This window comes from Crinia signifera, chromosome 7 (assembly GCF_055691185.1).
Source record: "Crinia signifera chromosome 7, ASM5569118v1, whole genome shotgun sequence".
In the NCBI taxonomy this organism is placed as follows: Eukaryota; Metazoa; Chordata; class Amphibia; order Anura; family Myobatrachidae; genus Crinia; species Crinia signifera.
In genome coordinates, this window is record NC_139223.1 from 166,774,956 (window position 1) to 166,797,226 (window position 22,271).

Below are 22,271 nucleotides of genomic sequence, written 5' to 3' on the forward strand. Positions count from 1 at the left end.
AACCAGGTAAAATGGAGTCTTGAGGTGTGGCAGTTTAAAACCAGGTGAAAGTCAGCCACAGAACCTGTGTAATTAATATGTGTCCCAGATTAAAGGGATGAGTTGGTCACCCTAAGCCTGTCGCACATTGGGGCACCCCCTGTGTGCTGGCTCCTGTGTACGCCTTTGCTGGCAGATAGCACTGCACACAGGGTCTAATTTATACCTGATTGCAGGACAAATTTGTTCTCAAAATGGACAAAACCATGCTGCCCTGCAGGTGGGGCAGATGAAACACATGCAGAGAGAGTTAGCTTTGGGTGGGTTATATTGTTTATGTGCAGGGTAAATGCTGGCTGTTTTATTGTGATACTGCAATTTATATTGAAGATGGAACTCACCCCACCCAATCTTTCTCTGCACATGTTACATCTGCCCCACCTCAGAGGCAAACGCAGGGGGGGTTGCTGGTTGTACAGAACTAGGGGAGCACCTCCAACCATCTTAAATGCACTTACTCCAATGTGCTGCAGAGTGAGAGACTTTGGATTACATTTGGAAACCCCCTCTAAAATCCTGCGTTTGCCACTGCACCTGTAGCAAAGCATGGTTTTGGCCATTTTGAGAACATATTTGCCTATACTTGTCTACCTTACCCTCTCCAGGAGGACACAATGCTTAGTTCCTGGGCTTCCCTGGTAATGTAGGATTGCCAGCACCTGTGGTGACACCTTTCTTATCAGTTACCTAGCTCCCCACAGGTGCTGGCAATCCTACATTATCCATACCTCCCAGCATGCCCCTCTCCAGGAGGACACAATGCTCTGTTCCTGGGCTTCCCTGGTAATGTATGATTGCCAGCACCTGTGGTGACACCTTTCTTATCAGTTACCTAGCTCCCCACAGGTGCTGGCAATCCTACATTATCCATACCTCCCAGCATGCCCCTCTCCAGGAGGACACAATGCTCTGTTCCTGGGCTTCCCTGGTAATGTATGATTGCCAGCACCTGTGGTGACACCTTTCTTATCAGTTACCTAGCTCCCCACAGGTGCTGGCAATCCTACATTATCCATACCTCCCAGCATGCCCCTCTCCAGGAGGACACAATGCTCTGTTCCTGGGCTTCCCTGGTAATGTATGATTGCCAGCACCTGTGGTGACACCTTTCTTATCAGTTACCTAGCTCCCCACAGGTGCTGGCAATCCTACATTATCCATACCTCCCAGCATGCCCCTCTCCAGGAGGACACAATGCTCTGTTCCTGGGCTTCCCTGGTAAGGTATGATTGCCAGCACCTGTGGTGACACCTTTCTTATCAGTTACCTAGCTCCCCACAGGTGCTGGCAATCCTACATTATCCATACCTCCCAGCATGCCCCTCTCCAGGACGACACAATGCTCTGTTCCTGGGCTTCCCTGGTAATGTAGGATTGCCAGCACCTGTGGTGACACCTTTCTTATCAGTTACCTAGCTCCCCACAGGTGCTGGCAATCCTACATTATCCATACCTCCCAGCATGCCCCTCTCCAGGAGGACACAATGCTCTGTTCCTGGGCTTCCCTGGTAATCTATGATTGCCATCACCTGTTGTGACACCTTTCTTATCAGTTACCTAGCTCCCCACAGGTGCTGGCAATCCTACATTATCCATACCTTCAAGCATGCCCCTCTCCAGGAGGACACAATGCTCTGTTCCTGGGCTTCCCTGGTAATGTATGATTGCCAGCACCTGTGGTGACACCTTTCTTATCAGTTACCTAGCTCCCCACAGGTGCTGGCAATCATACATTATCCATACCTCCCAGCATGCCCGTCTCCAGGAGGACACAATGCTCTGCTCCTGGGCTTCCCTGGTAATGTATGATTGCCAGCACCTGTGGTGACACCTTTCTTATCAGTTAAGCTGCCCATACACGGTCCGTTTAACGGATCCGTTTGGGACTTAAATAGTACACATCGGATCGGATCGCATCCCTAGTGCATGCACTGCGATCCGATGTGTACCTAGTACAAAAAGTATGAGCAGCACATACTTTTTGTACCGTACTATGTGATGCGCGGGAGCGCGCATCGCATAGTACAGAACGGAGCCGTACACAACGGACCGTGTATGGGCTCCATTACCCAGCTCTCCACAGGTGACAGCAATCATATATTACCAGGCAAGTATGAATCAAGGAGCCCATACACAGTCCGTTGTGGACTGGCTCCGTTCTGGACTATGTGATGCGCGCTCCCGCGCATCACATAGTACGGTACAAAAAGTATGTGCTGCACATACTTGTTGTACTAGGTACACATCATATCAGATCGCAGTGCATGCACTAGGGATGCGATCCGATCCGATGTGTGCTGTTTAAGTCCCAAACGGATCCGTTAAACGATCAGGTCTGAATTAGGCCAACAATCCTTATAGTGCATGCACCAGCTACCAGCAGCTGCAGAGATGGGCCCATCAATGAGGTGTCAGCTGCCCCCTATCAGCACAGCAATAACATAAGTAGGTAACCTGTAGCAATTCAGCCGCAGTGGGACTACACATCCCAGCATGCCCAGTTGTTGTTGGAGCATATTAAACCTGTCACAGTGCATGCTGGCAACATGAAAGCAGCTGTCGCGCCCAGTGTTGCCAACTCTGAAACGTAAAACAAGCAACTGATGACCAAAAAACAAGCCCAAAACAAGCCCAATCTAATCCTAAAAAGCCCCAAAACAAGCCCAACTTACATTTGACTATAGATAGGTAGATATTTTACGTATTATTTATACAATCTACATGTAATGTATTTACAATGATATTTTATCAGCACAAAACTGGCTTTTAAAGAATACTATAACACTTCCTGCTTCGCCTCATTGATGAGGCAAAGCAGGAAGGGACATCGACAAGATGTATTAACATCTTGTCTGCCGAAGTGGGCGAACACAAACTTGCGCGCTGACTTCTTCCCCATGGCCGGCTGTACTGGGCATGCGTGAGATCTCGCTACTCACGTGAGATCCCAGCGCAGCCCGAAGCCAGCAGCAGGGACAGTGATGTCACTGGTTTGGGTATAGGGCTTCGTCACCCTGCAGCTGTTGAAGCGGATAGCGGCAGGGGATGGAACAGTCAGCGCTGTGGACCGTTCATACATTTACCTTACATAGCGGCCTGTGCACACCGGCTCCTTCTTACATGGGGGAGAAGCGGTATCGGTGCACATAACATGTACTGATTTCCCCTTCTCCCCCATAGCGCGCCATCATACATCTGCCCAAATATGAGATCTTTTACTTTCATTTTTTTCTCTAAAGAAAAATCTCAAGTGAACATTGTCCTTTGTACGCACTGAGAAATATTTACCATACATGGTGCGACAGGCGATGTACGTTTTGTACTAGATCGCATGCGTTTTGAATGCGCTGCAATGCAATCTAGTGAGCACATACTTTTTGTGCTGTGCGATGTGAGCGGGATAAATTGTACCATGTGTGGACATCTTAAGAAAAGATAGAACAATCTTACTACAAGCATCATTGCTAAAATCAGATTAGCCCTAGAGAATACACACCAGCCGCAACATAGATAATGAGAGTCATTACCATTTCTATAAGCCTAGTTCTCACCTGTGTTTGTCCCTTATCTCTGTGCTGAATAACTGAATTACAGAGAAGCCCAAAATAAAACAAGCCCAAAACAAGCTACTAAAAAAAATTATAAGCCCAAAAACAAGCAACAAGCAACCATCAAAAAAAATAAGCGACTCACGAAAAAAACAAGCCCAAATCCGCTTGTTTCAAGCTGACTTGGCAACTATGGTCGCGCCACTGACCTATTGTTCCCACCCACACCCCAATCACCTTCCCGAATGGTCGCTCTGGCTGTCAATCGGCCGCCGGATCTCGGAGCGAGGCTCGGAACGCATTCGGCCTCCAGGCTTGCAGGAAGCTCGGCACAGCGGTACGCCACGCCCCCTAGCGACCAGCCAAGCAGACGCCGGTGCAGCCCTAGTTACCGGATGGGCGACTCGTTCCCTCCGGTACCGGGACGCTGCACACAGGGCATGAAGCTGACGCGGAAGCAGGTCCTGTCCCGGGCTAAGGCCTCTGACCTGGAGAGTGTGAGGAAGCTGAACTGCTGGTGAGTGACGGGGAGGGGGCAGCACTGGGTGACACGGGGCTGCTCATTGCTGATGGGCATGGGGGTGATGTCACTGTCATTGCTGCCCAGTGTAATATACAGAACCGCCCCTGGTGCCCGGTGTACTACACAGAACCGCCCCTGGTGCCCTGTGTAATACACAGAGCCGCCCCTGGTGCCCTGTGTAATACACAGAGCCGCCCCTGGTGCCTGGTGTAATACACAGAGCCGCCCCTGGTGCCTGGTGTAATACACAGAGCCGCCCCTGGTGCCCGGTGTAATACACAGAACCGCCCCTGGTGCCCGGTTTAATACACAGAGCCGCCCCTGGTGTTCGGTGTACTACACAGAGCCGCCCCTGGTGTTCGGTGTACTACACAGAGCCGCCCCTGGTGCCCGGTGTAATACACAGAGTCACCCCTGGTGTTCGGTGTACTACACAGAGCCGCCCCTGGTGCTCGGTGTAATATCCAGAGCGGCCCCTGGTGCTCGGTGTAATATCCAGAGCCGCCCCTGTTCCCGGTGTAATACACCGAGCCGCCCCTGTTCCCGGTGTAATATCCAGAGCCGCCCCTGGTGCCCGGTGTAATATCCAGAGCTTCCCCTGGTGCCCGATGTAATATCCAGAGCCGCCCCTGGTCCCGTTGTAATATACAGAACCCCCCCTGGTGACCAGCGTTATACATAGAGCTGTGCCTGGTGTAATACGCAGAGCCTCCACTGTTGCCTGGTGTAATACACAGAGCTGCCCCTGGTCCCGTTGTAATATACAGAACCCCCCCCCCTGGTGTCCAGCGTTATACATAGAGCTATGCCTGGTGCCTGGTGTAATACGCAGAGCCTCTACTGGTGCCTGGTGTAATACACAGAGCTGCCCCTGGTGCCCAGCGTTATATATACCGGTGTGTATATATATATATATATATATATATATATATATATATATATATATATATATATATATATATATATATATATATATATATATATATATATATATATATATATAGCTGTGTCTGGTACCCGGTGTAATACACAGAGCCGCCCCTGGTGTCATTTTAATTGACTATATGTAAGGACCTGACGGTACAGAAATCACGGCCCCAGGATTTATAGAGAACAGATTTCATAGTTATACATTTTCTTGTGGAAACAGATTAGTGTGTGTGTATATATAAATATATATTTGAAACAACAACCTACAATTGTTTCTTGTTGTGTTTCAGGGGAAGCCGCCTTACAGACGTAAGTGATACTTTTAATGTTTCATGTCTGCGTCTTACTGCGTCTTCATGTCGTCCCCCCCCCCCCCCCCCCCCCTCCTCTACCTGCTACCGCTCCCTGCATACTTACATTGTAGATCAGGGCTGGGCAATTGCGGCCCTCCAGATCTTAATGAACTACACATCCCAGGATGCTTTGCATTAGTTTTGCTATGTGGCCATGCTGAAACTGATGCAAGGCATGCTGGTATGTGTAGTTCATCAACATCTGGAGGGCCGCAATTGCCCAGCCCTGTTGTAGATGCTGGCAGCCGGGATTCCAGCATTCACAACCTCATCAATGTCGGAATTCCAGCGCAGGTGTTCTGCCCAGAAGACGATATTCCTGAGTCGTAATTCTGACTGCTGGCTTCTCGTTCGCCAGGCTGTAAACCGCATCCTGCGTTATTGGCTTGTACAAGGGTTACAGATGAGATAAATAAGAGTTGGACGTAAGAGGAGTTTGTGTCTCTTCTTCCCCGGAACTTGAAGTTTGAAACGCGTCTCTATCCTGGCAATCCAGCTACATGTTACATATACAGTTCCCTGCACCGGGGGGTCCGGGATCGGAGCAGATGTGCAGACGTACACTAATGTGATGTGAATCGCACCCCATTATGTCATTACTCTCCTATTGATCTAGCTTTCCCCCACTGGTTAATTGACAGCTGAGTAAAATGGTCCCTTTTGCTTTTGATGTGTAAATCCACGTATTATTGTGTATTGAACGCTTGCTTTCATCCTGTGACGCTCGCTCCTTATATATTTTACAGATCTCTATATTTCAGGAAATTCCAAACATTGAAGTTATAACATTGAGGTGGGTGATATCTCCTATAACACAGAGTACGTCTGGTCGCTGCTTGCTGTATCTGGGGCTTGTGTATGCAAGAAACTGGATAATTGCCCTTATTTCATGTAACGAGGAAGCATACTGTATGTATTTGAGTTAATATCCTGACGTTTTTTTAAACCCTTTGACTGCCAAGTGAATTTGACAAAATAGGTGTGAATATTGCCAAGCAAACATTGTTATTCATCAATATGTAATGGTAAATATAGAAACTCTATAATGCAAATTGTAAATTGTTGCTCTGCACCTGTTCCCAGTGTAAACAGCATTTCCACCTTGGAGCCCATAAGCCACTGCCAGAATCTGAGCGAGCTGTACCTGCGGAAGAACAACGTCAGCAGCCTGAGCGAGGTCTACTACCTGAAGCTGCTGCCCAAACTGCGGATCCTGTGGTTGTCCGAGAACCCGTGCTGCTGTCCCGATCCCCACCGGTACAGGATGACCGTCCTGCGGAATCTGCCCAATCTGCACAAACTCGACAACCAGGGTAATGTGCACTGCCAAATTTTCTCTGTCTTGTACTGTATGTGGAGCAGGTATTACAATGCTCCGCACCGCAGAACCAGGGTAATGTGCACTGCCGATGTCTCTCTGTCTTATACTGTATGTGGAGCAGGTATTACAATGCTCCGCAGAACCAGGGTAATGTGCACTGCTGATGTCTCTCTGTATTTTACTCTATGCAGAGCACTTTTAAAAATGCTCCGCAGAACCACGGTAATGTGCACTTCCGATGTCCCTCTGTCTTGTACTGTATGCGGAGCACATTATATAATGCTCCGCAGAACCAGGGTAATGTGCACTTCTGATGTCCCACTCTTTTGTACTGTATGCGGAGCACGTTATATAATGCTCCGCAGAACCAGGGTAATGTGCACTGCCGATGTCTCTCTGTCATGTACTGTATGCGGAGCACTTTATATAATGCTCTGCAAAACCAGGGTAATGTGCACTGCCGATGTCCCTCTGTCTTGTACTGTATGCGGAGCACGTTATATAATGCTCTGCAGAACCAGGGTAATGTGCACTGACGATGTCTCTCTTTGTCATAGTTGGCGCGTGCTAGAATGAACACTACTGACCTTGTAACTGGGCCCTATGGTCACATAAAAGGGTTCTTTAATGGATACACCCTGTCCCTTTCACTGGTTCCAGAATCACACGTTCCACTTTTCTTTCTTATGAGGGTACTTGTGTATTTTGCCGTTGCCCATCGCATCGCATACCATAACGCATGCGATGGTATGCGATGCGACGCGATGTCGTTAGTTAGTGTACGATGGCATACAATTTTGAAATTGTATGCCATTGTACATGGCATACAATGCCATACGATGCGATTAAACATTGTATAAGCACCCTAATGGGTGCATACAATGTTAAATGCGCCCCCCCCCCCCCACTATAAACGTGAACCCGAAGCGTGGCGAGCTCAGCGAACCCGCGAGGGGCAGCGGTACGCGTCCTCCGACCTTTTTATACCCCCACTATCCACGTCGGCATGGAGTTGAGAACAGATTAGTGTGGCAAGCGCAGCGAGCCACCGAGCCCGAAGCGTGGCGAGCGCAGCGGATACCTGTGAAGCCCGCGAAGGGACGCGTTTACCTGTGAAGGTATCCGTGTCCCCTCGCGGGGCACGCTGCGCTCGCCACACTATTCTATTCTCAACTCCACGCCGACGTGGAAAGTGGGGGTATGAAAAGGTCGTAGGACGCGTACCGCCGCCCCTCGCGGGCTCGCTGCGCTCGCCACGCTTCGGGTTCACTTTTATAGTGGGGGGGTGGCGTGGGGGTGCATTTAACATTGTAAGCACCCATTAGGGTGCTCAAAAGCACCCTTTAGGGTGCTGATACGATTTTTAATCGTATAGGGGGTCAAAATCGCGTTGCATGGCATGCGATGCGATACGATACGTTCATCGTACGATGTACATCGGGGGGGCGCCGCTGTAATACACAAGTACGCTTATGAGTACTGGCCTCGAAAATGGGCCCTATTATCTTAGAAGCTGTAGGGAGCTGTACTGGCGTCTTTGAAGATATATGTAGATCTGGTCGTAAAGGACAGAGTCGCAGTCAACGTGTTGGGGATGGGTGGACATCGCCATGTGGTGCTCTCCGATGCTGTATTAGATGTTTTGTGGGTGTGGTAGACCCAGGAGAACACTATTTGGCAGCAGTCCGTCAGGCGCAGAACTTCTATATATTTGTTGAAGTTTGTAGTAACGTGTTTTATGCCCCTTTCCCACTGCAGCCTTAAAACGGTATTTTGCCGATTTTTGAGGGCAAAATACTGTTTAAGGCTGCAGTGGGAAAGCGCAAGAGTTGAAATACCGTTTAAAGTTAAACGGTATTTCAACCCGTTTTCAGAGCAGGGTTTTAGCCAGTAATCTACCGTTTAAGAGGCAATGGGAATGCCTCTTAAACGGTTTTACCAGCAGATGCAGCGAGGATGGCTCATATTTGAGCCATCATCGCTGAATCTGTATACAGCAGCCGGGCTGAAAGATGCGCGGCTTTCAGTCCAGCTGTCTGCTCTCTCCCTTGCCACCCCCCTCCCCGCCCGCAGCGTCATATACTCACCGCTGCTCACCGGCGCCGTCCCGCTGTCGCTCACCGGCGCCGTCCCGCTGTCAATCACCGCCCGGCAGTCCTGCTCCCCCGCCCGGCCACACAAGCTGGGCGCTCCGCCCCTCCCGTCCTGCTCGCCACGCCCCCCGCCTGCTGAACACGGAGACCTGCTCGCCCCGCCCCCCCCCCCCCCCCCCCCCCCCCCCCCCCGCTGAACACGGAGCCAGTAACGGAGTATCAGACAGTAATATATACATTGCTGGCACAGGCCAGCAATGTATATATTATTGGTACCACTGCACACCAATGATTAATTATCAGCCAGTAATATATACATTGCTGGCACAGGCCAGCAATGTATATATTATTGGTACCACTGCACACCAATGATTATTTATCAGCCAGTAATATATACATTACTGGCACAGGCCAGCAATGTATATATTATTGGTACCACTGCACACCAATGATTATTTATCAGCCAGTAATATATACATTACTGGCACAGGCCAGCAATGTATATATTATTGGTACCACTGCACACCAATGATTAATTATCAGCCAGTAATATATACATTGCTGGCACAGGCCAGCAATGTATATATTACTAGCACCACTGCACACCAATGCTGTAAAAACGTTTTGAAGAGCTAAAACGTTTTACCTGCAATGGGAATGGGACTTAAATGGCATTTCAAACTGTAATCTGCTGCAGTGGGAATGCTAAATACCGTTTAAGATTACCTGTAACTTAAAACGGGTCTGCAGTGGGAAAGCAGCATAATTCTCTTTGTTTTCCCATTTCAGAATATATTTCTTTGCAGTAAGAATTGAATTTCTACCACTGTTAATGTACAAGTCCATGCGTACAGGAGCTGCCTATATATCTTGCAGTTGGCATTACTGTGCGGGTACCATTTCCCTGGTGATCTGTAGGTGGCACCAGCCATCTGTAAATACAGTACACGGATTGTAGTGCTCTGAACAGTTCTAGTGTTCAGCAGACAGGAATAAAATAAAACTGTTCTGTGTTGTTTCAGATAGAAATCCTCATTTATTGCTGGGATCCATTCTAGCTAGAAGGAGCAGTTTTACACCAGCTAGCTGCAGTTAGGCAGGGGGCAAATGCCTAGTGGGGAGGAGGGAACGTCTTAGCCTGACTGGCAATGTCTGAATAGAACTGCCAGTTATTAACTGCAAGATTCATAAGCAATTTACCCTGTATGCACAATAAAAAGAACTGGCATGTCTACGTATTATGGCACTGGGGGGGGGATTTTACAATGTGACACGAGGAAGGGGGTGTCTGTGTGACACGAGGAAGGGGGTGTCTGTGTGACACGAGGAAGGGGGTGTCTGTGTGACACGAGGAAGGGGGTGTCTGTGTGACACGAGGAAGGGGGTGTCTGTGACACGAGGAAGGGGGTGTCTGTGTGACACGAGGAAGGGGGTGTCTGTGTGACACGAGGAAGGGGGTGTCTGTGTGACACGAGGAGGGGGTGTCTGTGCACAGTGTGACACAAGGAAGGGGGTGTCTGTGCACAGTGTGACACAAGGAAGGGGGTGTCTGTACAGTGTGACACAAGGAAGGGGGTGTCTGTGCACAGTGTGACACAAGGAAGGGGGTGTCTGTGCACAGTGTGACACAAGGAAGGGGGTTTCTGTGCACAGTGTGACACAAGGAAGGGGGTTTCTGTGCACAGTGTGACACAAGGAGGGGGGTGTCTGTGCAGTGTGATATGAGGAAGGGGGTGTCTGTGCACAGTGTGACACAAGGAGGGGGGTGTCTGTGCAGTGTGATATGAGGAAGGGGGTGTCTGTGCAGTGTGATATGAGGAAGGGGGTGTCTGTGCACAGTGTGACACGAGGAAGGAGGTGTCTGTGTGATGTGTGACACAAGGAAGGAGGTGTCTGTGTGATGTGTGACACAAGGAAGGAGGTGTCTGTGTGATGTGTGACACAAGGAAGGAGGTGTCTGTGTACAGTGTGACACAAGGAAGGGGGTGTCTGTGCAGTGTGATATGAGGAAGGAGGTGTCTGTGCAGTGTGATATGAGGAAGGAGGTGTCTGTGTGATGTGTGACAAAAGGAAGGGGGTGTCTGTGTACAGTGTGACACAAGGAAGGAGGTGTTTGTGATGTGTGACACAAGGAAGGGGGTGTCTGTGTACAGTGTGACACAAGGAAGGGGGTGTCTGTGTACAGTGTGACACAAGGAAGGGGGTGTCTGTGTACAGTGTGACACAAGGAAGGAGGTGTCTGTGCAGTGTGACACAAGGATGGAGGTGTCTGTGATGTGTGACACAAGGAAGGGGGTGTCTGTGTACAGTGTGACACAAGGAAGGAGGTGTCTGTGTACAGTGTGACACAAGGAAGGGGGTGTCTGTGTGATGTGACACAAGGAAGGTGGTGTCTGTGTACAGTGTGACACAAGGAAGGGGGTTTGTGCTGTGTGACACAAGGAAAGGGATTTCAATGGCACTTTCCATACCACCGGCCACAGCATTTTCCCTGCATAGGGCAGACAGGCAGGAAAGATTGCCGGTATACTTACATTAACTCCTTCTCTTCTGGCATAAAGTGGGTTCACAAGTTACACCAGTACGCCTCCAGACTAGCAGCGCATGATGTGGATTGTAGTCCTGGAGAGTAGGAGTTATTTACCATTTGTAGTTGTACTTACTGTAGATTATTGATGTTGCACGTTCTTCCTTGGCAGCCGTGACGGCGGAGGAGGTGTCTAAGGCCATTGCGGAAGGCGAGGAGATCTCCGCTCCTCCTGCTGACTCTGCTAACACAGAAAACGGCCACGCAGAGCCTGCGACGGAGCAGAACTGTCCGGAAGTCACAGCGGAGTCTGAAAACGACGTACTAAACTTCAGCATGGAGGAGACAAAGTAAGTGCCGGCTGTGATAATACATAGCTTAGCGAGAGACAAAGTAATAGCTTATAATCATAATATAACATACACAGAACATGGAGGAAGCCTCGCAGATAACAAGCACTTATAGTGCGCCAAGTGTAGGATATTGTGTGGCCGATTTTAATTATCTATATTATTTGTATGTGTGTGTGTGTGTGTGTGTGTGTGTGTGTGTGTGTATATAAATATATATAAGTCGTTTTAGGCGGCACTCCAGCGTCTTTCACAAGAATTAGGACCACACAATTTTCATCAAGATCTTTCGAGTTTAATGCTCGTCATCAGGATAAATTTTCTCATACAAACATGCAATATATAGCCACATCCTAGTGAACAAAGCTCCTCCTTGTCAGAGGGTGTGAAGGTTTCATTAAGACACCTGTGTTGAACAGGTGATACACTGTGTCTATTACGTTGAATGAAGTGCATATCAATACAAAAATGTCCACAAACATTACAGCAAAAAACACAGCATATCTATAAATGCACATCTAATAAAAAAAACATTAAAGACATTAGTTTACATACATATAAAAGGACTGCATCACAGTTTAGATTCACAGCTGATTAAACAGCTTATTCAAAAGATAGTCCTCCAGGGAAAAACCATTCACATTAGATACTATTTGACATGTAGTTCCACACATGTGGTCTACCTGATTACATGCCCCTGTAGCAAGTGCTACGTGGGGAAAACTGAGAGAAGCTTTAAGGAGCGCATGGCAGCCCATAGAAATGTAATTCTTGTGAAAGACGCCGGAGTGCCGCCTAAAACGACTCTATTTGTGCCACCCCTCGTTTGGGGTACGGCTGAGGAAGGCACCTGGTGCAGCATACAGTGACTTCAAGCAAAGGGAGTGCGGCTTTTTTCCCTGTGTGTATATATGTGTGTGTGTATGTCTGTGTATGTATGTATGTATGTGTATATATATATATATATATATATATATACACACACACACACACACACACATCTCATAATGCATCATGTCATGTGAATCTAGTGGCCTACTGTGAAAGTAGATGACAGAAAGGTTCCCCAGCGATGACATTGTGATAGCAGAACATAAATAACATCCGTGTAAGAGTACTCACAGTTATGTAATAAACGCTCCTGTGTAAACTATAACATTTTGATGATCACTTCTAGGCCCTCACACAGACACTCACAGAGTCCTGATCCGGGCGTCCCTCAGTCAGCCCTCGCGGCACATAAGGCCGAACGGACCAGCCCAGACACATCCCACTATAACAATGCACGCTGGGGTAATTCACATAAACCAATTACATGCAAAATACATATAACCAATGGTAAAGATCCAGTGCCACATTGAGCTAAACCTGGGCACACACTAGAGCGACGGGCATTCGTTCCGACATCGAAATGAATTTGAGCCTCAATTCCGTGTACGGACTGGAAGGAGCTTAATTGAGTTCCGTCCTTTCTAAGCATAAATAAGGTCATTAGCGATATCGCGAGTGCGTAATCACCCGAACTCACTGAGCCATGTAGGGGATTTGTCCTTACGAAATCCCAAAGCAATTGTATATAAAGAGAACCTCAGCGCTGTGTCTTAAATAAAAAAGAAGACACAGGACTGGTATTCGCCAATCTAACCACCAATAGATATGTAAGAAACACATTTTTTATATATTATTGCAATTTAATTCCATAGCATAGACATTTATTTTATATTAAAATGCAATAATAATAATTCATTCATGGTGATCTCTAACAAGTGGGGATCATTCACATCAGATGTCCTCGTATAATCATATATTTGTATGGGTCATTGGGCCGATATACATTAGGTTAACACATAAAATAAGTCGACAAAAACATTAGGTCAACAATGGGAATGTCGACATGATTTTTTTCACGTTTTGGATCGCATCCTTAACCCCTTCAGTGGTGGGGTTTTTTGGGAGCGCTCCCCACTGGGCGAGTTTTTTATGGGGAGCGCTCCCTTAAAAAAAAAAACACCACTGCCTCCCTGGGTCCGGGCAGCGCTGCTGAACTGTCAATCAGCCGCTGCCCGGACCTGCACCCCGTCCCTGTCCCCGGCAGCCGGCTTGTCATAAGCCTGTGCCGGGGACTTCAATACAAAAGCCGGAGGGGAGGGGGTAGGAGGAGGCGCGGCGGAGGGGAGGGAGCCGGGCAGCACTGCGCTGCTCGGCGCTAAACACTGGGAATCCCGAGAATTTTCGGGGCTTGCCACTCTGGGCATTAAGGCATAGCCCGGAAAATTCTTGGGATTACCAGTGAAGGAGTTAAATCCTTACCTGTTAGTTGCTAGAACTGCGGAATTACATATTGACACATTAGAGATGTCGGCATGATGTGGTATTAGTGTCACACAGACGTTTGCGTAGATGTTACATGACTATTTTGTGTTTTCTAAGCAAAATCCGTGAACAGCTGGGAATGAAACCGCTCCCCAGAGACAAGTTTTCACCTTTCTCGTCGCCAATGGAGGCAAATGTCAGCAAGAAGAAAAAGGTAATTTACCTGGTTACATTATTTACTTTCTCAGGGAAACGGTTTACATAATATATCGTTGTTCATTTCCCTGTCCGCCAATATCATTGGTCTGCAGTTACTGTCCAACACTAATTACATCTTGAGCCCCAAAACCCTTCCCCCAAAACCAGATTCTTTCTTACCTTTGTATCTGATTTTAGGTCTTTGTTATTGTCGCTATTCAAAAATTATCTTTTTTATTTTGTGAAATGTTCGTAATAAAGGATTGTAATCAAATTCCTTCATGTGAAGGGAAGTTCCTTTTGTCGAGGTAGAGATCCAGACAGTCCCTCACTGCCATCGCGGAAGGTGCACAGCGTGACTGCAATAATCACTCAGCTGCGTAGAAATTGGTGTTTGTATTGTATTTCGGGTGCTATGACTTGTCTGGTGCTTGACTTGGTTATATAACCCACACGAACAATGTAATCCCTGGTAAATAGATTATTCCCAACCGGTCATTGTTACGACCTAACTTATTGCATTCTGGACAGTACATACCGCACAATATGATGATCTATAAATCCCTCGCCTACTGTACGTTGGCAGCAGTTTGCTTCCTGTAAAATTATTATATTTATTGATATTATTTAAAGATTCTTATACAGCGCAGCAAATTCTGTTGTTCTTTATCGGACACAACCGTGATAGAACAAACTGGGTAATAACAGACAGACCTGGAGGCCAGAGGGCCCTGCTCGCAGGCTTACACTCTATAGCTAAATTGATACACAAGGATAGGTGTTATTATGGCCACCTGATTACAGAGGCTCTTGGTGGGCTGTTTGATACAGTGACCCCGCAATGTTGGCCTGGGGTCGGGATGATGGAAAAGTGAGAGAGAATAAGTGAGTATATCTCAGGACTGTACAGTGGGGATGTGATTGGATAGGAGAGGTTTATGAAGGTTATGTGGGTGGGTCTGGAACATGATGGGGAACGCTTGACGGTTTGGAGACTGGAGGAGAGTCTTACTGTGCATGGGAGGGCAACATCTCTCATCTCATCCAACTGTTAAGGGATATATTTCGGCCGATGGATTTAGAATAGAAAGAGCAATACAGCAACTGCACCACAAATCTGATTCCGCATTTTTCACAATTAATGTGTTACGTACAGTGCTCAGAGCTACAGTAAATCGTCAGCTTTTAAACCCGCTGTTCAGTAATACTCTGTAGACCCAGTTTTAAGATTGTGGGACGGAAAGATAATAAAACTGTTTTCAATTTTGTTTTTATTAATAAACACTATTAATATTTAACCACGAAGACTACACCGTTATCTATCTTTTTATTTATTGTTTAATATCCTCAGAATAACATCGTGAATGCGGTGCTGCTGCTGCTGAAGGACCTAGACACGGAAGGCTTGGACATTGTTCAGAGGGCTGCGGAGACCCGAATTCACCAGCTGCAGAGGAAGGAGCTCCAGGAGGAGAGATAAATAGTTCCAGTAATCAGGTGCAATCTCGTCTATAATCAGACCCTGCGTACAACATGATGAATGTGTACGTCAAAGATGAAGGAATGCAGGCAAATTGGCTTCGCTCGGCACTTCTTCTTCTCTCCTGGAAAATCTACGTGTAACCGCTCCCAAATCATAGAGTCCATTAAGCATTTCAGACAAGATACGGGAACGTGCGCAGGTGGATAGCTGGCGGCTCGCTAGTTGCAGATTAAACAAATGTATATTAGACGCTCATGTTGTTGAAAGGGAATTTATTAAACAATAAACGGATCATTGCCTATTCATAAATGTTTCTCAGCTGTATAATAGAATTGTTTTCTTCAGCAATAAAAGGCCTCCGCACTTGCTACATATAGATAAGACCAAACAATCTGTCCTGTTATTTATACTATAAAATCCATAGTGTCTCACTGCGCATGTGCGTCAATGGTCATGTGACAGCGGTCGCAGGATTTATTTGCTCAGTGGCTAATGGGACTGACCGTTTCAGAGGCGCTATGGAAAGTGGTGGAAAATAACGTAGGCGTGTAATGACGGTTTTCAGGGCGCGTCTCTGTCTGCATCCTGTACGTAGCTTCAATGGCTCTGGCATCTTACTTTTGGCTGCCATGCTGCGCATCCCTAGGATTATTCGGAACGTTGATAATCGACTGCACCAGTGCTGCATCTTTGCTCTTCTGGGACTTCCAAACACCCCGATGCCACCATCTCAATCTCAAATCTTCTGCTTAATTTGCATAAAGCACAATCACTGCGTACACATTCGCAGACGCACGGGCACTAGTGTTCATCTCCGAATCATGACCATTACTTATACTGTGATTTACCATAATGATGGGAGACCTGAGTACTGCCACCAATTCAACTCCCGTCTCTCCATTGTGTCATCAGACCTGCCAACTTGAAACTCAGAGTGTAAAAGTAACGGTGCGCAACTTGCCGGCATCGGCGTGATCCCAACGAGTCTGACAGATCGTTTAAAAGGCAAAACCTGCTTCTGTTTTAAAATGAATGCCCCTGTAAAACATTGGGCGGACTCGCAGGTGATGCTGATGCATACACGCCACCGGCTCTTACATTTTCCCCAGTGTTGCAGTCTCACCGCAACACAGGAACTAACCCAGAGTTCATCTGCACAGTAACTCTCATCTCATAAAGTAGAATATATAATACATATAAAGTTACTGCAGTATGAGAACAGCGATTTCACATAAAACGAGCTAAATAAGAGGTTGAAAAGTTCACGCTTGGAATAAATGTATCAGTTTGATACATGTTTAAAAGTGGCGACACTATAACGCCGGAGCCAGATGCGCATCTTTGATGAGACGGAGTGCGGCAGATGTTCCCGACGGTGGGTCGCATCTCCCTTCTGGGATTTCAGGGCAAACGTTCTTAAAAAAAAAGGTAAATGACTGGGGTAAGTAATAATGATTCAATAATATTGGTTTTGTATTAAAGTTCTAGCAATATGTGCAAAGCAGGACAACCACTCTATCTATTGCCAGCAGGTGACGAGATCTCGGAATTGTCTCAAATCTTGGAGAGAGGTAAAGTGGAGAATTGCCCCTACCAACCAATCGGCCTCTAACTGTCATTGTACAGGCCGTGCTAGAAAGATCACTGAAGCTGATATGGTTGCTATGAGCAATTTCTCTACTTTAACTCTCCAAGATGTGATGCAGGTACATCCCCAAACCCTAATTCTGACGGAACCATTATCATAATCTATAGGAATTCTCCACATTCTTTGATCATTGATAGTCTAGTATTTTATTATAGTCATTCTTGGTTGTTGTTTTGGATTCAGTATGAAATCCCGGCGGTCGGGATCCCGGCGTTCAAAATCCCGACGCCGGAATAACGACCGCCGAAATCCAGACAAGGGGGGGACGTGAATTCCCCCCCCCCCTTGCGGGCTCGGTGCGCTCTCCACGCGGCGGGCCCGGTGCCTCGCTACGCTCGGCACGCAAATTTATTCTCCCTCCAGGGGTGTCGTGGACACCCACGGAGGGAGAAAGTGTCGGGATTCCGGAGGGTCAGGATGAAAAATCGGGTACAATAAGCCAAAATAGCATGTACGGATCGGACCCGGACATCATACGTGCTACATGTATGATCTCTGTGTCAGACCCCCTCCTGGTGGGGGCTTTTAGTACAGTGCCATGAAGGGGTGTGGATCTATGCCCTAACATGATTTGCTTCACTTGCTTTTAGGCCATGTACCTTGCTCCACCACCGCTGTACTAGACAAACGTTACCGCTCGGAATCTGAGTCCACGTCGCTAAAATATAAAAACTTCCAAAAAATGTGTTGAACTTTGTCAATGTGCATGTCGACCCTGTGACAGTCTAGACCCTTGATGGCTAACCTTGACACTCCAGCTTTTGTTGAACTACACATCCCAGCATGCTCTGCATCAGATTTAACTTGGTCATATAGCAAAACTGAAGCATGCTGGGATGTGTAGTTCAACAACATCTGGAGTGTCAAGGTTAGCCATCAAGGGTCTAGACCATGGGACTTCAAACTGTGGCCCTCCAGATGTTATGAAACTACAAATCCCAGCATGCCTTGCCACAGTTTTAACACTCCCTTATAGCAAAACTATGGCAAGGCATGCTGGGATTTGTAGTTTCACAACATCTGGAGGGCCGCAGTTTGAAGACCCATGGTCTAGACCAGGCTTTCCCAACCACGGTCCTCAAGGCTCACCAACAGTGCAGGTTTTAGTGATATCCAGGCTTCAGCACAGATGGTTTAATCAGAATCCCTCAGATACTAATTAAGTCACCTGTGCTCAAGCCTGGAGATCTACAAAACCTGCACTGTTGGTGTGCCCTGAGGACCGTGGTTGGGAATGCCTGGTCAAGACACTGTCAACCAAACATCCATATACCTTTGGTCAATAGGGGTAATTCATATGTGACACCTGCCCGCTGCTGGTCGTCTAAAACAATGGGTGTCTATCAGAGCTATTCAATTGTTTCCCCGATAGATGCCCATTACACCGTTTGTACAGCCAGCCTCTGGAGGTGCAATAAAAGTGTGTTCAAAGTTTGTGGGTGGTATTCAATTGTTACATTGTGCCCAGTCTTCTGTCTAAAGTGACGGGATATCGTGGAGTGATTAATCAATTGATCTATTATTTTGCACATATCGCTGAAATTATGGTCAGGGTTAGCCAGGCGTTTGCACATTTGTGATCACTGCGCCCTCAGGGACATGGAGCTGAAATGCTGGTGAAAAACAATTGAATACCGCCCTGTATTTTAGGCGTCCAAACCCGAACCTTTAGAGGACCACATGGCAATATAAGATGTGTTTACCTGTTTACTAAAGAACTGTGATGGACGCCAATTACCATAGATGACCAGCAGGGGCCGCCAACAACACATGAGCCTACCCCAATGTTGGCAGTCACAGCATGAAAACACCATAGGTAACACTCTAAGATTTGCAGTTCGGATTAACTCGGTTTTTATCGCCAAAATTACTGCAAGTTTGGGTTTTTCCAATTGGCTATCGGCAGTCACATGTTTTGGATATCCAATAAAATCCTGCTTTGAGATCTGACTGCAGCATATACAGTGGGGGTTTCCCCTGGATCAGCAGTCAGGCCATGCTTGTGCATTGACTCCATTGAAGTGAAGAAATGATCTATTACGATATGATATAATGACCCGGTCCCAGGTGGATGTTATTATGTGCTAGAATTAATGCCGTGCGGGTATCAGTCTTGGTTTTACTACAGAAGACCTTTTTGGAGACGTAATTTATTAACCTCCTTCTCAAAGAAATGATAAATGACTGCAACTGTAATTAAATGACTCTGCGCTTTCTCTGTCAATATCGCACTCACATAATTGCACTGAAAGAAATTGATTCTCGCATCCCTAAAGGTTCCCCGGCTTCCAGATAAACATCTTGCAGTAATTTGTTTCAATAATCAGCCAGAAGTTCACTGTTTCCCCCTTCAGGGTAAATGGGCCTTAAAGCCAATCTGCTAATTGACCAGAAAAAAAGTAATATATTGGTAAGTTATTAGGTGCTAAAAGAACAGTCTATATTAAGATTAACTGTGTTTTTATTGGAGTGGAACATTCGTTTTTTTTTAATCATTTTAGAACGTTACATATAATTAAGTAACGATGTGCGGGGAATATTTGCTTTTTAATGCTTACAGATAATCAAAGAACATTTTCTCCAAATAAGCCGTCGTATCGCTGTGGAGTAGAATCCCATAGTGAGAACTGCCGTAGCACGTTCTCAGCGGAGTTATTATGTATGCAAAGCTAGCAAGCAGTGGCCAGATAGGGGTCACATTAAAATACAGGAGTTGCGTTCGGATTCACAATTGTCAGACTTCCGTTTTTATGCAAAGATGGAAATTTTTATAAACTTTCTTTTCAATGGTTACTTTTTATGTTCGCCCTCTCTCTTCCTCAACACTCCCGAAGTGTTTCATTGCCAGAACTTCGACTATGTTCAGCCTTAAGTGTTAAAAACAAAATGCCAATAAAGTGAGACTGCCAGTACCCACATACAGTGCAGTTTAATCATCACGTTGCTGCTTCTCCCCTTCGGTAGTCCAGCAACTTGCCCAGGCGCCCAGCAGTCCCCTGTTCACAAACACAAGCTGCACCAGTGGCGTAACTATAGCTCCGCAGCCCCCGCGGTGGCGGGGGGGGGCGCAGAGAAATTGGGGGCGCCCCCTGGGGGGGCTGCGGGGCTATAGTTACCCGCGGTCTGTGTCTCGCCCGGCTCTCTGCCGGGAACTGCCTGACTGTCACGGTCCCAGGCCGGCTCCTGCTGCAATGAAAACTGACAATTAGAAAATGGCTGCCCCAATACTGCAGACAGTTTTCTGTCTGCAGTATGGGGGCAGCCATTTTCTAAGAGTCCGTTTTCATTGTAGCAGCAGGAGCCGGCCGGGACCGTGACGTCAGGAAGGTCCCGACAGAGAGCCGGGCGAGACGCAGTCCGCGGGTAAGAAGGGGGGGCAGGTTAGGTGTGTGTGTGTGGGGGGGGTGGCGCCGAATAAACGTGCGGCGGGGGGGCGCTAAATAGTTAGTTACGCCCCTGAGCTGCACAATTCATCTGCTGCTGGCTTTGGGTGAGCAGTTCGGACACTCGGTCATAGGGGGTTATTCAGACTTGATGGCACGGCTGCAAATTCGCCGGCTGGTGGATTATCGATAGATTGCGCGTTCATATGGCTCATAGTGTGAATGCCCGAGGCCGTCCTGTGATAGTATCCTGTTACTTTTGTGATTGCTGGCTGTTCGCGTGGTGAATGACAGGAAGACGGCATTTGGGGTGGTAAAGAGCTGTTATCTGGGAGTGTCAGGGATAATGCAGGTGTGGCCAGGTGTATGAGGGGAAGTCATGTGATGTCAGCTCCGCCCCCAATCAGCCTGATCCTATCACAGCCGCTGAGTAAGTCCTGGGCTATGCACACACTGCACACACTGGGGATCATTACATGGTGAGCGGCTGTTATCTAGGAGTGTCAGGTAATACGCAGGCGTGGCCAGGTGTGTGAGGGGAAGTCATGTGATGTCAGCTCCGCCCCCGATCAGCCTGATTCTATCACAGCCGCTGAGTAAGTCCTGGGCTATGCACACACTGGGGATCATTACATGGTGAGCGGCTGTTATCTGGGAGTGTCAGGTAATACGCAGGCGTGGCCAGGTGTGTGAGGGGAAGTCATGTGATGTCAGCTCCGCCCCCGATCAGCCTGATCCTATCACAGCCGCTGAGTAAGTCCTGGGCTATGCACACACTGCACACACTGGGGATCATTACATGGTGAGCGACTTCCAAATGGATTTGCAGCTAATCGCAGACCTGCATTATTTTCTCAAGCCTTGCTTGGCGATTCGTACACTCACACAGGGTGTGATTTCACTCTGGCGGGCCGGCGTACACCTGATCGCAGGGCTCTGAATAGTCCCTACCATCTTCTCACAATTCCCAAGTGCATCAGGAACGTTGTGTAGTTCTTTGTTATTTACACTAATCAGCCTCCCATTCTCCACCATCATGGCTGGAGTCAGTGCTGTACACGTAATAGAACATACTGCAACTTGGCCTCCTGGCTTAAAATTATTGGATCCCTCCACCACCACCGCCACAGGATAAACGAACCCCCAAAATGGATGCAAAAGATTCTAATGCCACAAGAGGCGTCTGATGGCAAAAGCAGTGGCGGTAGCAGAGAGGCACTGTATAACTGTGGGCGCTGGGGGGTCTGTGGGGCTATTGTATTGCCGCTGCTGTGGCCGGGACCCACAAATTTACTTGACTGCGGTCCTGGCTTTTGCTACTATGAGAAGGACCATCATAAAATGTACACCCCCAAACAAACAAGGAGGCAGCGGCCTTCTCTAGTAAGATCTGCAGGTTCCTGCTACAGAAGCAGAGGGGTACGACACGGGGGTGTGTCAAGATCTATATTGCAGTCCATGGAGCACCCAGTCATCACCTTTCTATCTGCCTGTCTCCAATTGTGTTCCGTTTTGCAATCAAGTGTAGCTTAGAAAACGTATTTTTTTTATTATTATTATCT

The 22,271-nt window shown here is 47.5% G+C and overlaps 2 protein-coding genes across 3 annotated transcripts in view; one reads left to right on the forward strand and one right to left on the reverse strand.

Moving 5' to 3' along the window:
• Positions 1-3,937, reverse strand: part of TRPM2 (transient receptor potential cation channel subfamily M member 2) — a 100,657-nt gene extending 96,720 nt beyond the window's left edge. The window contains exon 1 of one of the 2 annotated variants that reach the window (XM_083154239.1): positions 3,825-3,937. The gene's annotated coding sequence lies outside the window, so the exon portion shown is untranslated. Of the gene's footprint in view, positions 1-3,590; positions 3,781-3,824 lie in introns of those variants that run through there. The other variant, XM_083154237.1, reaches the window with a different exon arrangement.
• Positions 3,863-15,992, forward strand: CFAP410 (cilia and flagella associated protein 410). Its single transcript, XM_083154246.1, has 7 exons — positions 3,863-4,104; positions 5,331-5,349; positions 6,140-6,186; positions 6,477-6,706; positions 11,507-11,684; positions 14,115-14,211; positions 15,547-15,992. The coding sequence occupies exons 1-7, from the start codon at positions 3,983-3,985 to the stop codon at positions 15,673-15,675; spliced, it is 822 nt and encodes a 273-aa protein (XP_083010372.1). The 5' UTR covers positions 3,863-3,982; the 3' UTR covers positions 15,676-15,992.
• The last annotated feature ends 6,279 nt before the right edge of the window (positions 15,993-22,271 follow it).

What these genes read in the sequence shown, in the direction of transcription:
- CFAP410 (XM_083154246.1), top strand. Translation starts at nt 3,983, where the DNA reads ATGGGCGACTCGTTCCCTCCGGTACCGGGACGCTGCACACAGGGCATG. An exon ending in ATTGAAGTTATAACATTGAG is followed by an intron (nt 6,187 to 6,476) that starts GTGGGTGATATC and finishes ACCTGTTCCCAG; the next exon opens with TGTAAACAGCATTTCCACCT. An exon ending in GCACAAACTCGACAACCAGG is followed by an intron (nt 6,707 to 11,506) that starts GTAATGTGCACT and finishes CTTCCTTGGCAG; the next exon opens with CCGTGACGGCGGAGGAGGTG.